The sequence below is a fragment of the Fundulus heteroclitus genome, chromosome 19 (assembly GCF_011125445.2).
Source record: "Fundulus heteroclitus isolate FHET01 chromosome 19, MU-UCD_Fhet_4.1, whole genome shotgun sequence".
NCBI lineage: Eukaryota > Metazoa > Chordata > Actinopteri > Cyprinodontiformes > Fundulidae > Fundulus > Fundulus heteroclitus.
The window spans coordinates 11,503,252-11,521,771 of record NC_046379.1 but is presented as its reverse complement, the minus strand read 5'-3'; the positions used below and the strand labels follow the sequence as shown (position 1 = coordinate 11,521,771).

The 18,520-nt window shown below is 38.1% G+C and overlaps 2 protein-coding genes across 4 annotated transcripts in view; one reads left to right on the top strand and one right to left on the bottom strand.

Moving 5' to 3' along the window:
* Window positions 1–18,520, bottom strand: part of LOC105938389 (KATNB1-like protein 1) — a 70,316-nt gene that overhangs the window by 4,738 nt on the left and 47,058 nt on the right. The gene's annotated exons all lie outside the window — the stretch shown is intronic.
* Window positions 173–18,402, top strand: LOC105938387 (acid phosphatase type 7). 2 transcript variants are annotated; one of them, XM_021307332.2, is made up of 15 exons: window positions 173–304; window positions 1,030–1,098; window positions 1,207–1,343; window positions 2,829–3,029; window positions 3,107–3,289; window positions 5,447–5,472; window positions 6,367–6,464; window positions 11,348–11,410; window positions 15,958–16,072; window positions 16,223–16,336; window positions 16,610–16,676; window positions 17,286–17,353; window positions 17,446–17,517; window positions 17,875–18,012; window positions 18,139–18,402. In XM_021307332.2, the coding sequence occupies exons 3-15, from the start codon at window positions 1,235–1,237 to the stop codon at window positions 18,202–18,204; spliced, it is 1,320 nt and encodes a 439-aa protein (XP_021163007.1). In that variant the 5' UTR covers window positions 173–304; window positions 1,030–1,098; window positions 1,207–1,234; the 3' UTR covers window positions 18,205–18,402. The 2 variants fall into 2 exon arrangements, with proteins under 2 accessions (XP_021163007.1, XP_021163008.1); XM_021307333.2 differs by lacking the exon at window positions 173–304 and adding an exon at window positions 610–785.

The window sequence follows — 18,520 nt, the reverse complement described above, 5'->3', positions numbered from 1 at the left end:
ATATATATATATATATATATATATATATATATATATATATATATATATTACTCAATTATTTTTGTTGTCATTTTTTCGTTAATATTTTATCATAAACCAGAGTCATAATGTGAACTACTCGTTGTGTTTGAGCAAAAGGACCCAATTTCCCAAAATTCCTTTGGCTGTCGCCGGTCTTCCTACTGTGACGTATTTGGGGCGGAACAGCGGAAGGTTTACGTTTGAGTTTGAAGTTTCAACAATAAGACGACCTACTAGCTCGAGCCAAAGTTGAGGATTGCCTTTTACTATGTTGTGGCAAATAGTAAGTATTGAACTGATATTAAACAAAACAATAAATAAATAAAAAATTACTAGGAAGGGCTATGACGTAGCCGTAAACATGCAGCAGCCAAAAGACAGTTTGCTAACTTCTGGGTTCACAAACATATCTGCGACAAATCCAAACTGTACAGGCACAGCAGCTGATAAACAATCTTTGGAACACTGGCGGAAAGTCGCTGAGTCACGTTTAATGTCAAATAAGCTGACTTGACCAACATGGCTCGGCTGCTGTACTCACCGTGCTTTCGCTTGCCTCAATGTGGACAGTGGAGAGGGTTTCTATCTGCCATACAGCTACCAGTCTGAAAGCGATACCGCCCAACAGAAGAGCATACATTAGCCAGGGCAGCAGCTGCAGGATTTTGTGCACCCTCTAGTGACTGTTTACCTAACAATCGTGCACATTTTACACGTAACCAGGCGTTTTCCTCGTGACATGATCCTGTTGTTGACGTTTGCAGGTGCCTACTGGTGGCTGTGATTAAATCTTTGAACGGTGCAACCTTCATGAGCATCACATTTGCAGTGTTTTTAATCACCTCGCTTCATTGATCAGAGGCAGGTCCTGACATGCAGTAGTAGGACATGAGTTTGCTTCCCTGGTTGCAAAGCCGGAAAAACAAGATCATCTGACTTTTGTTATGCATCATGTTTTTGTAGGTCCAGCTGACTAAGCTTCTTTTTTTTTTTTTTCCGGCTTTACAGTTTAGTCGTCTGAGCTGACAGCTGCAGGTTAACTGGATGAAATCAGCTCCTTGGAAAGTGCCTTCTGAGGTCAGTTCTGGGGTCACGCTTTGAATAACATGTGAGTTTAGGTGTAAAGGGATCATGTGATTGGAGTGTCACCGCTGTTTTGTTTTCTCTGTTTGTGTGTGTGACTAGTTTAAACAGCCGACGACCCAATGGTAAAATGGTGCCTCTTCATGCTGCCTATGTTTTGTTAAACTTTGCACCCCTGTTGGTGCTTAGTGTTCCTCCTATTTGGACCCAACCAGAGCAGGTGCACCTCTCCTATGCGGGTAAGTTTTTAACCCTCCCCCTGTAACTCCCTCTTGTTTAAATATGGGGACACTGTGTGCTGGGAAGAAATAGCAATCATGTTTGGACATTTATTTGTGTGTGTGTAAATCTGGTAGTAGTACGGTCTAAACCGGGTATGCTTATGTAGCCTTACAACAAGTGGATCTCGGTGTTGCTGCAGTTTATTATTAATTTATAAATAGAGAGGATGCTTCAGTAAAACTTTAAAAGTTAGCTGCAGAATCGGTATCTGTTCTCTCTCTTGTAATTTTCAGAAACGTGTGGTCGTCAGCAAGAAAGTATTCACACCAGTTGACTGTTCTTTTCTTTTGTCCTTTTACAACCTCAAACTTCAATTGTCTCCATTACTTCGCTAATAGCCGTTAGCCGCTTCCTGTGTTTTAAATAAACACAAACGGCTTTATTTACTAACCAATTGAGCAAAAACAAAGCGTAAAACAGCAAAAATAACAACTAATACGCCAGCAGGAGGTGATAATCTTTCATAAAAACTTTGTATGCAACCAGCATGAGTTACTGACGTATACATTTAAAAAAAAAGTCTAATAATGTGGCTATGCACCTTTAAGTAGTCCCGTTTAGTTTGTTTAGGCATGTGGAGAGAGGAGATCCAGCCAGATGAGACTCTGTACATTGCCTTAAACCCACCATCCTCATTGTGATTCGTGGTGATGGAGGCATCTTGCTTTGGGTGTTTTTTTTTTGTTTTTTTTGTTTTTTTACCAGCAGTAACTGGGAAGCTTATCAGAGATGATGAAAATTAAAGCAACTAAAAACAGGTAAATACCGGAAGAAAACCTGCACAAGACTAAAAACTGAAGGTAGTCGTATCTTCCCGCGGTACGGCTACCCAAAACCTACCGCCAGTTAAAATGGTCCAAAGTCCAGACCTAAGTCCAAAGGAGAATTTTTAACAAGACTTCAAAATTATCTTAAAAAAATACATCTATGTTCCCGATTAAGCTAAAGACTAGTAGAGACATACCTAAAAAGATATTTGTGGCTATAATTACAGCAGAAGATGGTTGTACAAAGTATTCATCCAAACATCTCACTTTTTAGATCTTTCTTTGTAAAAAATACTGAAAATATTACTTTACCATAACAGTTTTCTTTGTGCTGATCTATCACACAAACCCTCCTCCCCCCCAAAAAATATGCATATGAAGCCTGTGGTTGTAATGTGACAAAATGTAAAACAGTTATAGGAGTATGAATACTTTGACAAGCCACTGTATTTTGTTGGTGAATGTCATGATGATGTCCGTGATGATATAGATACCTGGCCAGCTGTCGGCTTGTGCTGCGTGTCTTTCCAGCCGCAAGAACAAAAGCACCACACTTGTGTATGCAGTGTTTTCCGTAAACGTCTCTCGACTTTTATAAATGTGTCAGTAAGTGAAAGCAGGTTCTCTTTCTGGTCAGCCTCCAGAATGTTTTCAGTCTCTGGCTGTTCTTCACAGGAGCACCGGGCTCGATGGTGGTGACCTGGACCACCTTCAATAAGACGGACAGCAAGGTGGAATATGGTCTTCAGGGGGGTCGGCTGTTTGAGATGAGCGCCAAAGGAGATGTTACTGTTTTTGTGGACTCAGGAGAGGAGAGGAGGAAGATGTTTATCCACAGAGTCACCCTCACTGGCCTCAAACCTGCTGCTACGTATGGTGGGTGGCGCTGTGATTTACGTTGCATTTTGTTTTGGCCTGTTTGTATTGACTTTATTCATTCATTTTATTTTTAGTCTATCATTGTGGTAGTGATGAAGGCTGGAGTGACATATTCTCCTTCACCGCTCTGAACAGCAGCTCAAGTTTCAGTCCCAGGTTTGCTCTCTACGGCGATCTGGGCAATGAGAACCCCCAGTCGCTGGCTCGACTGCAAAAGGAGACTCAGCTTGGCATGTATGATGTCATCCTGCACATAGGTAACCGTTGCATGCATTGAAACATGTTTATTCTTTACTTAAAAAGCACATAAATGCTCGTTAAGTGATATCAACACAGATATCTGGCACTGCTTACAGCAGATTGTGTTAATCAGCTCAAAGACACCTGTTCACATCCAAAAGAAACCTGTAAGAACAAGAAAATTCATCATTGCTGTAATTACTGTAGTTAGTAGGCATAATATTTATAATTAATTTTGTCTTTTAAAGCTGATGGATTGGATTCCCTGTGAACTCTTATCTATTTTTTTTCTGCTGAAAATTTAAACAGGTTGTAAAATTTCAGCCGCTTACAGATGGATGTTGTTATTATTTGGCTTAATTGGGGATCACCTGTAAAAAATGAATATTTTTATACTTCCTATTAGCCTGAAGCAGTGGTGGATCAAGACCAAATTTACCATAGGGGCCAGGATGGGGCCAGTGTTTTTTTCACGGGGGCACAGAACAAACAAAAAGACAGGGCATTATTTCATTGTTTAAGATATCACTATATATATATATATATATATATATCTGAAAAGTGCAACACCTACATTTTGAAATCATTGTTGAAGTAAAACTGTAAAGGTAAGGAATGAAATTGGTCCAAGGAATCAATCAATTGCAGTTTCTGTGCCAGCAAATATCATGATGAGACATAGATTTAGTATTATGTTTTTAGTACAGTGGCTATACCAGGAGCAATTAAGTAAAACGTCATTTATATAGCAACTTCCAAAATAAAAATCACAGTGCTTTACAAACAAAAGGTAAAAAATACACAAGACAAAACTAGACAAAAGCTGATAAAAAATGCTGCGTTTTTAGCTAGCCTTTAAAGGAAACCACTGAGTCTGCAGATCTCAGAGACCGAGATAGGGAATTCCAGCGTCTTTGACCTACAGAAGAGAAATCTCCTTCAGTTTAAAATTTTGTTTGGGGAATCAGCAGGTCTTCATCACAGGACCTTCGGCCCCTAATAGGGGTGTAGAGATGAATAGTTCAGCGATGTAGACTGGTGTCTGTCCATGCAGAGCTCTCCAAGGACCAGGGCCAGTTCTACCGGGGCACTGGCCCCTCTACGCCTGTCTAAATCCACCCCTGGCCTCAAGTATAATTCTGACTGTTTGTTCCTGCTTCTGTCAGATGTAAAACAGTAGGTTCTTGAACTCCATTGGCGCCACCCACCCCTGGTTTTGACATTGTAGAGAAATAGATTTGCAGATGTGTTTTTTGAGGCTTGCCAACCCTTTCCAAACCCCTGATTAATATCTGCCATGCTTTTATTGCAAAGGAGTCAGTAAGGGAGAGCATTTTTCTGGAATTTCAGAAACTCTTGCAACAAACCCTTGCACAATAAATTGATTGAAGGGACACCGCATTATGCTTGACTTAAAAGAGAGAGAAGCTGTGAAGAAATATCACATTTTCTCAAAAATCAAGTTTTCAGGACTCACTTGAGCTTCTGGAAATGCCTACAATGAGAGACAGAGTTGTCCTGATGAAAGCTGTGTCTGCTTAGCAAAGTTCTAACAAATTAATTAGTCTTATATCTAGATGTTCTGCCTGTTAAAAATCCAGACATACTTTTAAAATTTCCTGCACGCCCATAGGTAATAGGAGAACAGTTTACTTAAATATTCTGAATAGTTTTTATTCTGTGGCAGATTGGAGGAATTATACATAGTGTACGTTCTCTCCATCTACCAATAAAACCTGAAGCCCTATAGCTTACCTTCAAATATAAAAAAATAAGTTAAATTATTCTTTGTTGCACCTCACACACAAAGTTCTTATTGAGATTGTTATTGGATTTAAATCTTGTTTTACGCTGTTAGCTGTTGTTACCACATCCATGGCTTTAAAGGGGATTAGGATACAAAGCATTTTGTGGGGAACACAGGCAAACTAAATGCTTTGGTGTTGTAACTTCATGTTTAGGAAACAGGTTATATGCTTACAGACTTCATTGCACCTACGTCCTTTAAACTCAATCCTTTAAAAATGCCTCATGACATGAATGAAGGTAATGCTAATATGAAACCTTGTAATTTGCTCAGTATACAAGAACATACACGCTTTCGCAGTAAGGCGTTCAATCTTTGCAAAGATATGCTGTAAAATATGGATCTAATGTGTGTTTCTGCTTTACAGGGGACTTTGCCTACGATATGCATGAGGTACTTTATTCTTCCTCTGTTGTTAAAAGTGGTCAGAGCTGTATTTAAATTTAACCAGGATCACTAAAAGCAGATTTCTTTCATCGACACATTCTGCTCTCAAGCCTCCGCTGATACTCATCTAATTGTACTGCGGGAGATGAGATAATCCAGTTCACCTCTCTCTGCTAACCTCTTCCCACTTCAAACCGCAGTTTATAATCAGGGCACCATATACGCTCTGTGGTGGAGCCATTCAGCCTATGATTACCATTTCTGTGAGATTCCTTAAAGCTTTGGATGAAAGATGAGATGTAGGGTCGTGTCACCCAAGAAATGAATGAATAAAAGTGGTGCCATTTAAAACCACAAGTCACGGGTCTTAATAACATATTTGCTCATTTTAAATCCTCCCAGCTGTCATCGGTGATACTAAGCGGACCTAACTTGGTCTCGGACACTGATATCAATTTCCCAGCAAATTCTGCATTACTAATGTTTTTCTTTAATATATAAAGATGGATGAATAGAATCTGCAAACTTCTTTAGAAATGAATAACTATAATTAAGTTCAGTAAATGTTTTTTGTTTTAATGGGTGAATGTCCAAGTATAACTCATGGCTTCACTGATATTATGACGAGAAAACCAGGCTAAGTGAGCTTTGTCTGGCTGCTACAGGTGAAAGCCAAAGGAGCAAGAATGGGTCACCCTGTGCTTCTAAAGGCTCACGTTCAGTTTAAGGAAGGCAAAATCTGGTTTCAGCGTGCTTTACATTGATGGTTAACTTCTAAAGCTGTCTGGAACACAGATTTTGTTTGATTTTTTTTCTTTTAAATAAAAATATTTTGCTGATGATTAATAAGGAAAAAAATCATTGCCTTCAAGTTTAATAATCTACCGCTGCTTACTGCAGGACAACGCCCGAATCGGAGATGAGTTCATGAGGCAGATTCAGTCCATCGCAGCCTACGTGCCCTACATGACCTGTCCAGGCAACCATGAATCTACATAGTAAGTGAAGCTCACATATGACTCTTCTTACTCCCTTCTCTCAAATTTCAGCATTATCAGACCGGTATTTATCATGAGTCAATACTAGGGATGGGCTGGTCGTGGTGCAAAGGTTTTAACACTGCTGTGATTTTCCAACATGCTGTTTCTTAAGGTTCAAAACTCTTAAAACATGAGCTTATGTTAAACGGATCAAAAATATCATATCCATATAGTAAGATTACGATTTTATCAAAGTTTCCCTTAATAAAAGCTTAGCTTTTATATCAGCTTTCACATGTCTGCTTACATCTGTACAGCAAAAATTGACATATTATTTTTCTTTGCTATTTTAAAAACAGAATGTATCCTATGTGTCAAACTTTTGTCTATCTCCTAAAAAATTATTTTAGTTATAAAACAAAACAAGACTTGTGCAAAGTTCAATATAGCTACCTGATTTAAGTACAAGAATAAAATTGTACTGTAATATCGTTATTATGACCAAATTCTTCCCAGTCATCAGCTTAACTTAATCCTGAGTGTTCCCATTATCACTGGCAGCAGCAGTAGGACATATTTTCATCTGCATGTAACAGATAACAAAAAAAAAAAAAAAACATCTTCAAAAAGCCTTTTTTTGCACAAATGTCCAAAGTTCAGCTACATTTTGCACTTGGTGTTCTTTGTTGCTGCCTTTTTTTCACAGTATTGTAAATAATAATGTCATTTTCAAACAGTGATACTAACTACACTAATATCTGACTATTTCAACCCTGATAAATTCAAAGCAGCAACTTTTCCGTCCTGGCTATGTAAGTTTATTTATTTTTATTTTTTTTAAGCTCAAGGAAAAGGAGAAAAAGAAACCTTATGCGTGTGAGCGTGAAGATAAAAACGTGATCTCACAATGTCTCTTTTTTGGAAACTCATCTGTATATTCTAATCCTTCATTATTTAGGCTCTTTCTATCTCCAAATGTTATTGTACCTCTGGAATCTCATACTAACTCCTTGCCTAGTTGATGGTAAAACTTTAAGTTGTTTTATTGTTATTAATTATTCTTTACATTTTGCCTCATACTTTTCTCAGGTCTCAAGGGCACAACTGTCTGGTTTTAGGCAAAACCTAAAGTACATTCTGTTTTTCATTTTGTTAAGTTGGCTCCCATTGTCAGCCACAGCTTGGCTCTCAGATACAACACAGAAGGTTTCTGATGAGAACTCTTCACTTTACTTCTTAAACAGATGGGAGCTATTTCAGGCTCTTATGACTAGAGCCACAGGAGCAACCACCAACATCTAAACAAGGCAACACTCTCCAAAACAAACATTTATCCGACTGCCAATAATTCTCTGCTCAGTATCTGTTTTTTGCTTTCCAGACTTCGTTTGTGATGTAGGAGCAGTGCGTAGTTCAGTGCATCTCTTAGCTTTAAGGCTTGAGAAATTTAGCCAATTATCATTTCTAATTGGTGTTTTAATAGGGCCTAGTAGTCACGCATTCTTACCATAAACAGAAAACACAAAAACACATATATCCCTCTTTAAATAAAACAATATATGTTAAGCGTTCATCCTGACAGTGTTTATTTAGTCAGTTTCGAGCTTGAAAACAACTTTTTTCCGGGCAGGAATAGCAGACATGAACATTGTTGTTCCACCTGCTGGCAGTACCGCAGAACTGTCAGAAAGCAAAATGGCGACTATTGATGCAGCTACTGTAAGAGCCAGTAAAGTGACAGCTCAGTGTGGTTAAAGATCAACCCAATCTAAAGGGGTCAGGGTTACTTAACCTCTTTCTTTTCGCACCCATGGAGCGATTTTGTAGTCCAAACTGAAGGATGTCAAAGCTACAAGTCAAAATGTTCGGCTGTTCCTTATATTGTCCCCAGCATACTACATAAATGGCTGAAAAAGGAGGTGTGGACTGCTCTGCAACCTGGAGGGGAGCAGAGTGTGATGTGCCTCCTTTTAGATTTAGATGGAAATTGTGTCGTAAAGCTATTAATGCAAATTTAATTAAAGCTTCGGTTCTTAAGAAAAGCGTTCTTGGCAGGTTTGCATTTGATTTCCATCCTTTGGAGTCAGCAGCCTATGGATCCTTCAATTTAGGTGTACTTTACTAAGCGCCTCTTGCATACTCAAACATTTAATGCCATCGGATACTGAACCATAATATTGATTTGCCGCTGCTGTAGTGGGACAGTTCCTTTTTTCAGTCTTGCCATATGTAATGTCTCTACAGCCTGGTCTTTATTTCAGAGCTGCAAACAGAAGTCTCTTTTTCTTGGCTTCACATCCAGACATCAGAACCTGATATCAGGAATCATCTTGCTCCATTACGTAACCAGTAAATCCAGCTCCTCTTGCCCTCAATAATGCCTAAATGTCTGTTTTGTTCTGTGGTGTTGTTCTGAGTCCAAATATACCCAGCAGCTTGTGACTGACTTGAAGCCCTTTTTGTTGTTGTTGTGCTCTCTCTCCTCATACCTCTCTGTTCCTGTGTTTCCAACCTCAAAACCTAATGGGTAAAAAGTAACTGAAACTGAGTTGGCCACATGATTTTTATTTTTTTTTAGTCGGGATTCCAGAGGGATGAGAACAGTGGATCCTCAGAAGATGCCAATTTTCCGATCATCAATGTCTTTATTCACTAAGCAGTGGGTGATTCATCAAACCTGATAACATTCACTGTTTGAAATGTTATCTAGAGATGGAAGTTAGCCACATGATGACTAAAGTCTGCAATTATTGTCTTCTGTTCATGCTGTTCCCTGAATTTTATTGTGTTCCTTTATGACGTTCTGGACAAGTCTAAAAAATTTGAATGTTATGGATTTTTAGGTCTAGATCAGTATGGAAGCAGTTTATTGTCATTTTACACATGTTAAAACATGAGGTGGAAGGAACTTTTGTAACCCTGGTCCCGGTGAAGCCCAATAACAGAATCATATAAAAAATAAGCAATAAAATATAAATTAAGTAGAATTGAAAAGGTTATCATATAAATTAAACTTAAAATAGATTATTTAAAGTACTCTAATGTTTAGACAATGTGCTGTCCATTCCTTTCAGCTTATGTACGTATTTAATGTTGAAATATATATGCTATAAAAATGTATTTGAATTTAGTTTTAAACTTTTACTATTATGTTAAAAAGTACTGAGAACTTTAGAGATGTGGTATTTTAGAAATCTTTTTTTGAATTTTCACATTAAAAGTAAGTTTCGGAACCTTGTTAAAATTTCCAGACTATTTTCCTTTAGGTATTTTCTGCCACTTAGCTGCATGGTTGGTTTTACAACAGTGATAAATTTCTGTTGTTTATTTCTCCTCAGTGGACAGCACTTAGTCTGCAGACGTTTGCTCATACTTTACTGTTACGTCTCTCAACCAGTAGAGGGGGGTATAAACTTTTGATACGGCTCCTAGTAGTTGAGGACTAGGATTTTCTCAGGATATTTGTTACTTTTCTCAAATTTATAAAGGAATTGTTGTTGGTATATATGGCTGTAACAAATGAGCTCATGTACCTAATCTAATGACCAAAGTCCGACATACGGTGAGCTATGTATTTATTTTGTTAGCAGCATCCGTTTAAGATTAATACTATAATCAGGACCGCAGACTGACATAAATGGATGTTGCAATACATATTTATCTACATGCAGATCAACCTTGGCTTAAACACCGACATCAGAAATATTTATCATAGTGCAATCTGCCTACAGATGCTACACTATGGAACCCTATATTACTGTTTGACCTTTTTTAGCATCAGTAGAAGTCTTTTTTTTTTTTTTTTGCTGTTGTTTTGAATGCTTTGTTGACCCAGTCAATACTGCATCAGTTGCTATCAAAGATTTTGCCTTTTTCTTATCTTTGTGAAAGAAGAAAGAAAAGTTATCCTTATCCCCTGGCCTGAATAAGAATACTTGCTACTTCATTCATACATAAAATAGAAAGCATAAAGAACGAGCACATGATCTGAGTCACGGACATTTTTCACCTAGGGATGCCCGATATACCGGCATTAACATTGGTATCGGTCGATGTTAGTGTTTAGATATTATTATATATATAAATATATGATGTCGGCTCTCAGCCATGCCAGCAACATTCATATTGGATATCTCTATCAGCCCAAGTGTTCATATCTCGGCATACTTTCCATTCAGGCACTGTGTGGTGCAACATTTGAAAAGCTCTTGCTCATGTTTCCGTCACAATTGCCGCATGCCTCTTACATCTGGACTTATAAGAACCGCTAAAGCTGAAACAACTGTTAGAAATGTGATTTCTCTCCGGACTGCGGCCTTTAAAATAACAGGGAGCTGCATTTGAAGGCAGATTTACTCAACAGACAAATGTAGCGTAACCAGCCATGGAGGCTTTGAGTTGCTTATCCCTCATCATCTCCACCCAGGCTCCCCAGTGTGGCCCAGGATTTGATTAGTTGGCTCCAGGAACTGACCATGATCCAGACCTGGGGAGTGAGGTCATGCAGGCAACATCCATGCCTTTAATTTGGGGACGTCAGCGCTGACAGCCTCCTAGACCTGTGTTTATATTTATTTTTTATAAAGCTTTTATCAGAATCCATCACTGCAGGTTTTAGGGTTGTTTTTGTCCGATGACCTCCCTCTATGAATTTTGTACCAGTCTTAGATAAAACAATTATAAACTGTCAGCTGCATAGTCATTGTAATTCAGAGACAGCTTAGTGTATTTTGCATGCATTTCAGTTCTTTTTTTAGTGTTGTGGTGGATACACCACATGCTGTGAGAAAGCAGGACTTTGTGGGGCTAATTGCTGTATGCTACATCTTCAAGAAATGCAGATTGTAGGATCGGGTCATTTAATTATATTTCTCTGAACTTTTTTTTTTTTTTTTCCCCAGCAACTTTTCAAACTACAGGAATCGCTTCAGCATGCCGGGCCGGACTGAGAGCTTATGGTACAGGTAAATAGGATTTTTTTTTCTTCTTACTTACACTTTCCTTAAAAAAGTAACACCCTCAAACGCTGGAATCAGATTTAGATTGATTGAAATTCCTCAGATGCACTAAAGCTCAATGTGTGCCTAAGTAAACATCACTGAGTTGTAAGAGCCTGCAGAAGTGTGTGGAGTGCCCCTCTTTTAGTTAAGCCTGTCTCTCCTATCTTTGGAACACTTAGGACTACACAAAGGAGCTATACATCTGAGTTAGTGAGTCATTGCCCACTACATACCTCCTCCCAGACAGTAAGATAATACCCTGCTAGACCGCAAGCTTTCTCTCTGTGGGCTGAGATGCAGACAGGCCTGCTGGCTTACTCCTTCACTGGTGTGCAGGCTACGGCTAAACGGCCATCACAGCAGTGCAACTACACAGTTCTGTCTAAAAGATATCACAGCAGGCACATGAAGTACTCATATCAGATGTGTCGAATAACAAATATAATGCCTTTTTATACTTGATTTGATGAACTCACAGAAGCCTTAGAACTTGACTGACTTCAACTCGTATAACTCATGACTTCACTGCAGCTAAAGAGCTTTGACTTGACTCTTAACAGAAATTGTGTTACCTTTTTTTTTATTTTAACTTCATTAGTTTCTCTAAAGCTTAGAGCGACTATCCAAAAGTCCCAGATCTTAAAGCCCCAGTGTGTAAGATTTTCACACTGGAGCACCATCTAGCGGTGCTCTAGATGAATTACAAACGAGCCGTAATAGCTATGGAAGCCTTGGAGTGTAAGTGTGAATGATGATGTAAACATGCCCTTCATGTATTAGCTACTGCTAACAGCTACAGTGATCGTGTGGAATGGTTTTTTACACTGTTGCCAAGTCCGCTTGTCTTTTTCTAAAGTCGCTCGTAAATTCCGAGCGTCGCGTTTTTTTGGGCTCATTTCAGAACGTACAGTCGCTTATTTGGGGTCTAATATAAGCGACTATAAATACCAGTAAAGAGACCCGGCTGGCCTTGCTGCTGTACTACAGACAGTGAATAGGCCGGCCAATATCTCTCCGCGTACTGTACATCCATAGCCTTCATCTCTCTTTCCCGTCTCTCTCTGTCTTGGTCAGGCAGAGAGAGGTGAACAAAATGTACCGTTTCTGCCCAGAGGCTACTTTGTTTGCTTCGTTAGCTTTGTTAGCTTAGTTAGCTTTAAGGTTTTACTGACAATGAAAAGCTGTTAAAGTTATTCTACACCATCCCTGTGTCCACTGCAAGTGCTGAGAGGTGTTTCTCGTCCCTCCGTCGTATCAAGACCTATCTGAGATCAACAATGACCCAGAAAAGACTAAATAGCTTGATGTGCGCCCACACACACAGGGATCTTTTGACCACAGTGGATGCTTTGAGGATAGCCAGGGACTTCATCCAGCATAATGACAGACAGAGACACTTTTTCGGGAATATTTAGAGCAGGGGTGAGTTTGACTTTTCTTTTTAAAGTATTTTTATTCTGTAAATATTGTGTTAGCTGTAATATAATGATTGTAAGTGGAAATAAATCCGGGGCGTGTGTGCTGGAACGTCAGAAAAAAAGTAAAATAAAAATTCGGTGCCGATTTTAATTATTACATGGCAGACACATTTATCATGCTCAGGGACCACAGCCTTGTCTTTTTCTAAAGTCGCTCGTAAATTACGAGCGTCGCGTTTTTTTGGGCTCATTTCAGAACGTACAGTCGCTTATTTGGGGTCTAATATAAGCGACTATAAATACCAGTAAAGAGACCGGCTGGCCTTGCTTGCTTGTACTACAGACAGTGAATAGGCCGGCCAATATCTCTCGCGTACTGTAATCCATAGCCTTCATCTCTCTTTCCCGTCTCTCTCTGTCTTGGTCAGGCAGAGAGAGGTGAACAAAATGTACCGTTTCTGCCCAGAGGACAGAGTAGTTACTGGACTAAACTGCCCTGTTTCTAACACAATGCCAAAAATAAACTTCTCTGTTATATCAAATTAACTTAGCTGTCCAGCAGAAAGCCTGCAAGCTCCGCATCAGTTCTGTGTCTGGGCTCCCTCACAATTATCTCCGCTCCACCTGGTAATATTAGCTTTGCCGATATGGACTCTTAATTTTTCTTTTTATTCCTGGTTATAACTTTTTCTTTTCTTGGTAAATTTTCAGCAGAAAATGACAAATAGAATGAGCTACAGCCGTCTTTGCTTGTTTTATATTCCGTCTCCACCAACAGCGCATCTTCATATAGAAGACAGAAATGGAAAACGCGTAAGGCTGACAAGTTTGTCCCCTTTCGGCTACTGAAATCAGAAATAGCAACGCAACATGGTGCCTCCCAGTATAAGCTACTAATTCTAAATTATGAGAACACTTTCATTTTTGATATGGTGTTATTAGACTTTGCCAGAATATGCATTTATAAAAGCAATATTTGATTTTTGCTAATTAAAAGCAAAATTAGTTACACACTGTCCCATTTAAGCAATAAAGTAGTTACGTTGCAAAAGAAAAGCACAAAGAGATACTTTAAGGTCACTATGCTCCAGTCAGAGAAAAATGAAACCCAAGATCTTATTTATGTGTGGGTTGAAAATTGAAATTTAGAGAATCAAAACAAAACTTCTTTAGACATTTGTAGTTACACAAAGAATAGGATTTCAGCTAAGTAAATAAAGGGTCTGGAAAGTAATCTTACATAAATGATCAAAAGTACTCTATGTTCTTTGTGGTATAAAAAAGAAAAAAATACACTGGGCAGGATCAGCAGCTGCACAGTGCAAAGCTAATGTCACAAGACGAAACTCACAGTGTTCAACAGGATGAAGTCTGAAACTTTTAATATGGAGTCACCTACTTGCAATTAGTATCCCTATTTAAGGATCAACTGACCACCTGGGAATTAAAATTCAATGCACTCAGACTGCTCCCAAGTGGTCAGACAATTATTATTTGAATTCATCAGAGAGTAGTTTATGCTATAAGTTTTGTTTTCAGTTTAAGGCCGTTTACATCCCTAGGGCGAGGGAATCTTCGTCAGCGACAGAGCATTTGCATATTGTTACATGAGATTAAGTAATGTTATTATTAGATATTAGTTTAAATTTTGATGATATTTCTACAGCAGTTTTGAAAAAACTGTAGCATAGGCGTAGATGTGACGCATATGTGATTTTTCTTTTTTCCAAGTTAAAAAAATAATAATTTAGCTATTCATCAAATTATGTATGTTGCAGTGTTAAATGCGTAGAAGGGGGAATCTGGAGCAATACCTGCTTTAAGCCTGGCATATCTTGCAACACCATTAGAAAAAGTCATTAGAGTTGGTTAATTGTAAGTGAATTGTGAAGAAGCAAGTTTTGACATTTATGAAGCTAATAATTAAAAAAGTTTCTAAATGTGATTAAATTTTATTGCCAGATTATTTTGTAATCTAATGACAAAAAAACTTAACACGCTGAGATAATGCCATCTTGTGTCCTTGTATTCCTCCATAAAAGAAGAAAGTTACTCTAGAACTTTATTGTAGAAAGTATTTATTGTTTTCTTTAACATTTTTATTTAATTCAGACAAAACCTGCAGTTACATAGTGGCTCGCTAAAGGAGTAATAGTCTTACACAAAATGTACGCACAGATTGTTCTACCTTTAAAAAGTAATGCTTCCATTGATTGCTTGTTTTAGCAAATAAATGTCACATAAATAAAATTCCTCTGTCATGAACTGACTAATGGAGCAGATAAAGGCAACTGTGATAAATAGAAGTAAACTAATTTTACACATTGGGCAATTGTGAGGGCATTTATGGGAAAGAAAAGAATATATATTTAACCTTTTAAAATTACGTAATAGTAATGCTCCTTTAACTTGGGGATGTCTGTAGGGTGGAAAGATTCTTGTAACTAAAGACTTGTGTGATATCCATATTTTATGCAATAAAAGCTCCAAAAAAAATTACCAGATATTCTACACTAAGGCTTGAATTATATTTTGTTAGGTCTTAAATTTGTAATGTTTCAATACTTTTAGTTTTTGTTGATGGACTTAGACTTAGGTAGAGGAGTTAGATTGTAATTATACTATGACAAAATATAAAGTCCTGCAATGCAGAAAGGCAATATTATATGTCAAAAATTAATTCTCCTCCTGAAACTGATTAAGTGAATGTTTAGGCGATGGATTGAAAACAAGATTTCAATAGGTGGCTGAAATCTATCACCAGTAACTGACATGAAAGTTTATTATATACTGTGTTAACTTTCTACAATTTACAGAAACCTTTGTGACTTCTACTGTACCTGTTATTGTTTAATGTGCATTTATTAATCTGCAGGTTTATTGTAACCTGCAAGCAGAACTGCTGTGCAGCCGTTTTGATTGAATTTAGCTTTAATCCATTTTAGTAGCAGCAGTCTTGGAAGTTTATCTGAGGTACATTTAACATGATGTGGAGCTTTAAACTCTTGTCTGGGCTTCCTTATCAAGTGGTTTTTGGCATGCATCATCTGCTGGGTTAAGTCTGTGTGTTATTTTAACGATATGTGTCTGCAGCTGGAACCTGGGGTCGGCACACATCATCTCCTTCTCCACAGAAGTTTATTTCTACCTTGAATACGGCATGGACCTTATCTTTAAGCAGTACAATTGGCTGAAGGAAGATCTGGAGGTTAAGGATCGTCCTTTTCTAATTATAAAAAATGCATTTTACTCAGTTATATAAACAGATATGTACTTGTTCCTCCCTGTGTAAATACATTGTCATGTTTCTGTTTTTTTCTCCTTTTTTAATTTTCAAAATGTTTGTACTCTGTCTTAGGAAGCTAACAAGCCAGAGAACAGAGCCTTACGTCCTTGGATCATCACCATGGGACACAGACCCATGTACTGCTCTGATGATGACCAGGATGACTGTACAAAGTTTGACTCTTGGGTATTTACATCTACTTGTTTGACTATTTTATTCATAAACAACGCTTAACCCTTAGAAGCGTACTTGTTACACTCCTCAGACCGGCCAAGCCACACCACAGTACACTTAGTTTACTGTGTTGTCATAATCATATTTTGGGCCACATAATTTCCACTTTGGCTTGCTTCTCTCAGCATAAGGCCCTAGTTTGAGTGAAGCTAGCAGGAACACCACTAAGTGCTACCAGTAAGAGTTTCATACCTCACATTGACTATTCTGCTTGCATATTCTCAGGTCCGAGTGGGACGGAATGACATCAAACCACCAGCTCCTGGTCTGGAGGATCTGTTTTACCACTACGGTATACACCCTCTGTGACATTAGCTCTGTATTGCTAATTAATTCTTCTGTACACAAATACATACATAAAGACATTGTTCTTAAAATTACAGAGTATGGTCATGAGAAATAAATATACAAACAATATTGATTTATTCTGATCTTAATGTTATAAGTGGATTACTGGCTTATAATGTAATCGTATACATTTGTTTTTTTTTAACGTTTATACAGGTATTCTCATTGAGATCCAGTATCTCATTTTCAAAAAGAGACCTGTTTGAAATAAACAATTGTCCTTTATTTTGTTGTTGGTAATGTTATTAATAATAATGATAGAAAAATAACTGATAGTAATTTATTATATGTTGTGATATTTCTTGTTATTTAATGTTTAGATACTTTTTTTGCATTTTAAAATCTCTCCGGTCTTACATTCTTTTTAACTTCATGCAATTTCCTGAATGGAGAATTTTGGTTGCGCTGATCTCAAGCTTTTGCTTGTTGCCCAAAAATCTCTCAATTAAGTCACCGCTGAGTGTGATAAACATTAGTTAACTCTGCAATTAGTTGTAAATGTGCACAATTATGTTTTCCACATGTTTCTAATTGTACACTACTTTCTTTTTAGGGGTTGATTTAGAGTTGTGGGCACACGAGCATACCTATGAAAGACTTTGGCCCGTCTATGGTGACAAGGTCAGCTCCTGAAATCTTAATTTCCAATTCTTCTACAAATGCTATCCTGTGTTTTACAGCAATAGTCCATATTCACTTTATTTCCATTGTAGGTGTACAATGGAAGCAAAGAGCAGCCATATGTAAACCCAAAGGCTCCAGTACATATTATAACAGGCTCTGCAGTAAGTACGTTCACATCACTGCGTTATTGTGAACATTTTCCACACAGATTAATGCACTCACTAACATAAACAAAAACAGCAATGTATTGTACACAGTTCTATGTGTGCAGCTGCTGGTCTGCCACAAAAGTTTAGAACCAGCTGTTCCTCTGGGTAAGTGTTTTCTGATGTGGTGGTGAGCCAGGCAGGGCACACTTTGTCATCCAGCCACAGAGGGGTTAGTCATCAGCACATCAAAATGCTGCCAGACCCACACTGAGGCACAGCCACAAGTCAAACAGGGCTTTTAGGAAGGAGTTTTAGAAAGGCGTGTGTCTCTCATCTTAGTCTATTTAATAATTGCTGAATGTTCCACAGGGCTGCAGAGAGAGGACCGACAGGTTCAATCCAAACCCAAAAGAGTGGAGCGCCTTCCGCAGCACTGACTATGGCTACAGCCGCATGCATGTGGTTAACGCCACCCACATTTATTTGGAGCAGGTCTCCGATGACCAGGTGAGTGCACGTGGAACAACACGTGCAAAGGCATGGCAAAAGGGAAAGATTGCATTTTATGGAGGGACACTTTTCCATAAATAATGTCAGTAACAATTTCTGTGTTTTTTTTTAATCTTTTTCCAGTATGGCAAAGTGATTGACAGCATATGGGTGGTGAAGGAAAAACATGGTTTCTCTGCCTGGCTGTGAGGACTGTCCTTAAAGGAAAAAAAAATACAGCTCACAAAAGTACTTTGTGATTTAAACATTTATGCAGTGACTTTTGTAATTTTTATGTAATTTTGTTCATCAATTGTAAAATCATTGTGTAATAATCCACTGTCCATGTATATAATGGTACGGCAATGTACAGACCGTGCTTTTGAATAAATTCATTTTTGGATTAGCCCTCTGTGTTCAGGCTTGAGCTGCTTGAGTTTGACTTTTCATCAGCAGATAAATAAAAGGTTAATTGTGCTGCCTTAACGTTTGACTGACAGCACAAATTGTAAGAATAGCATGAACC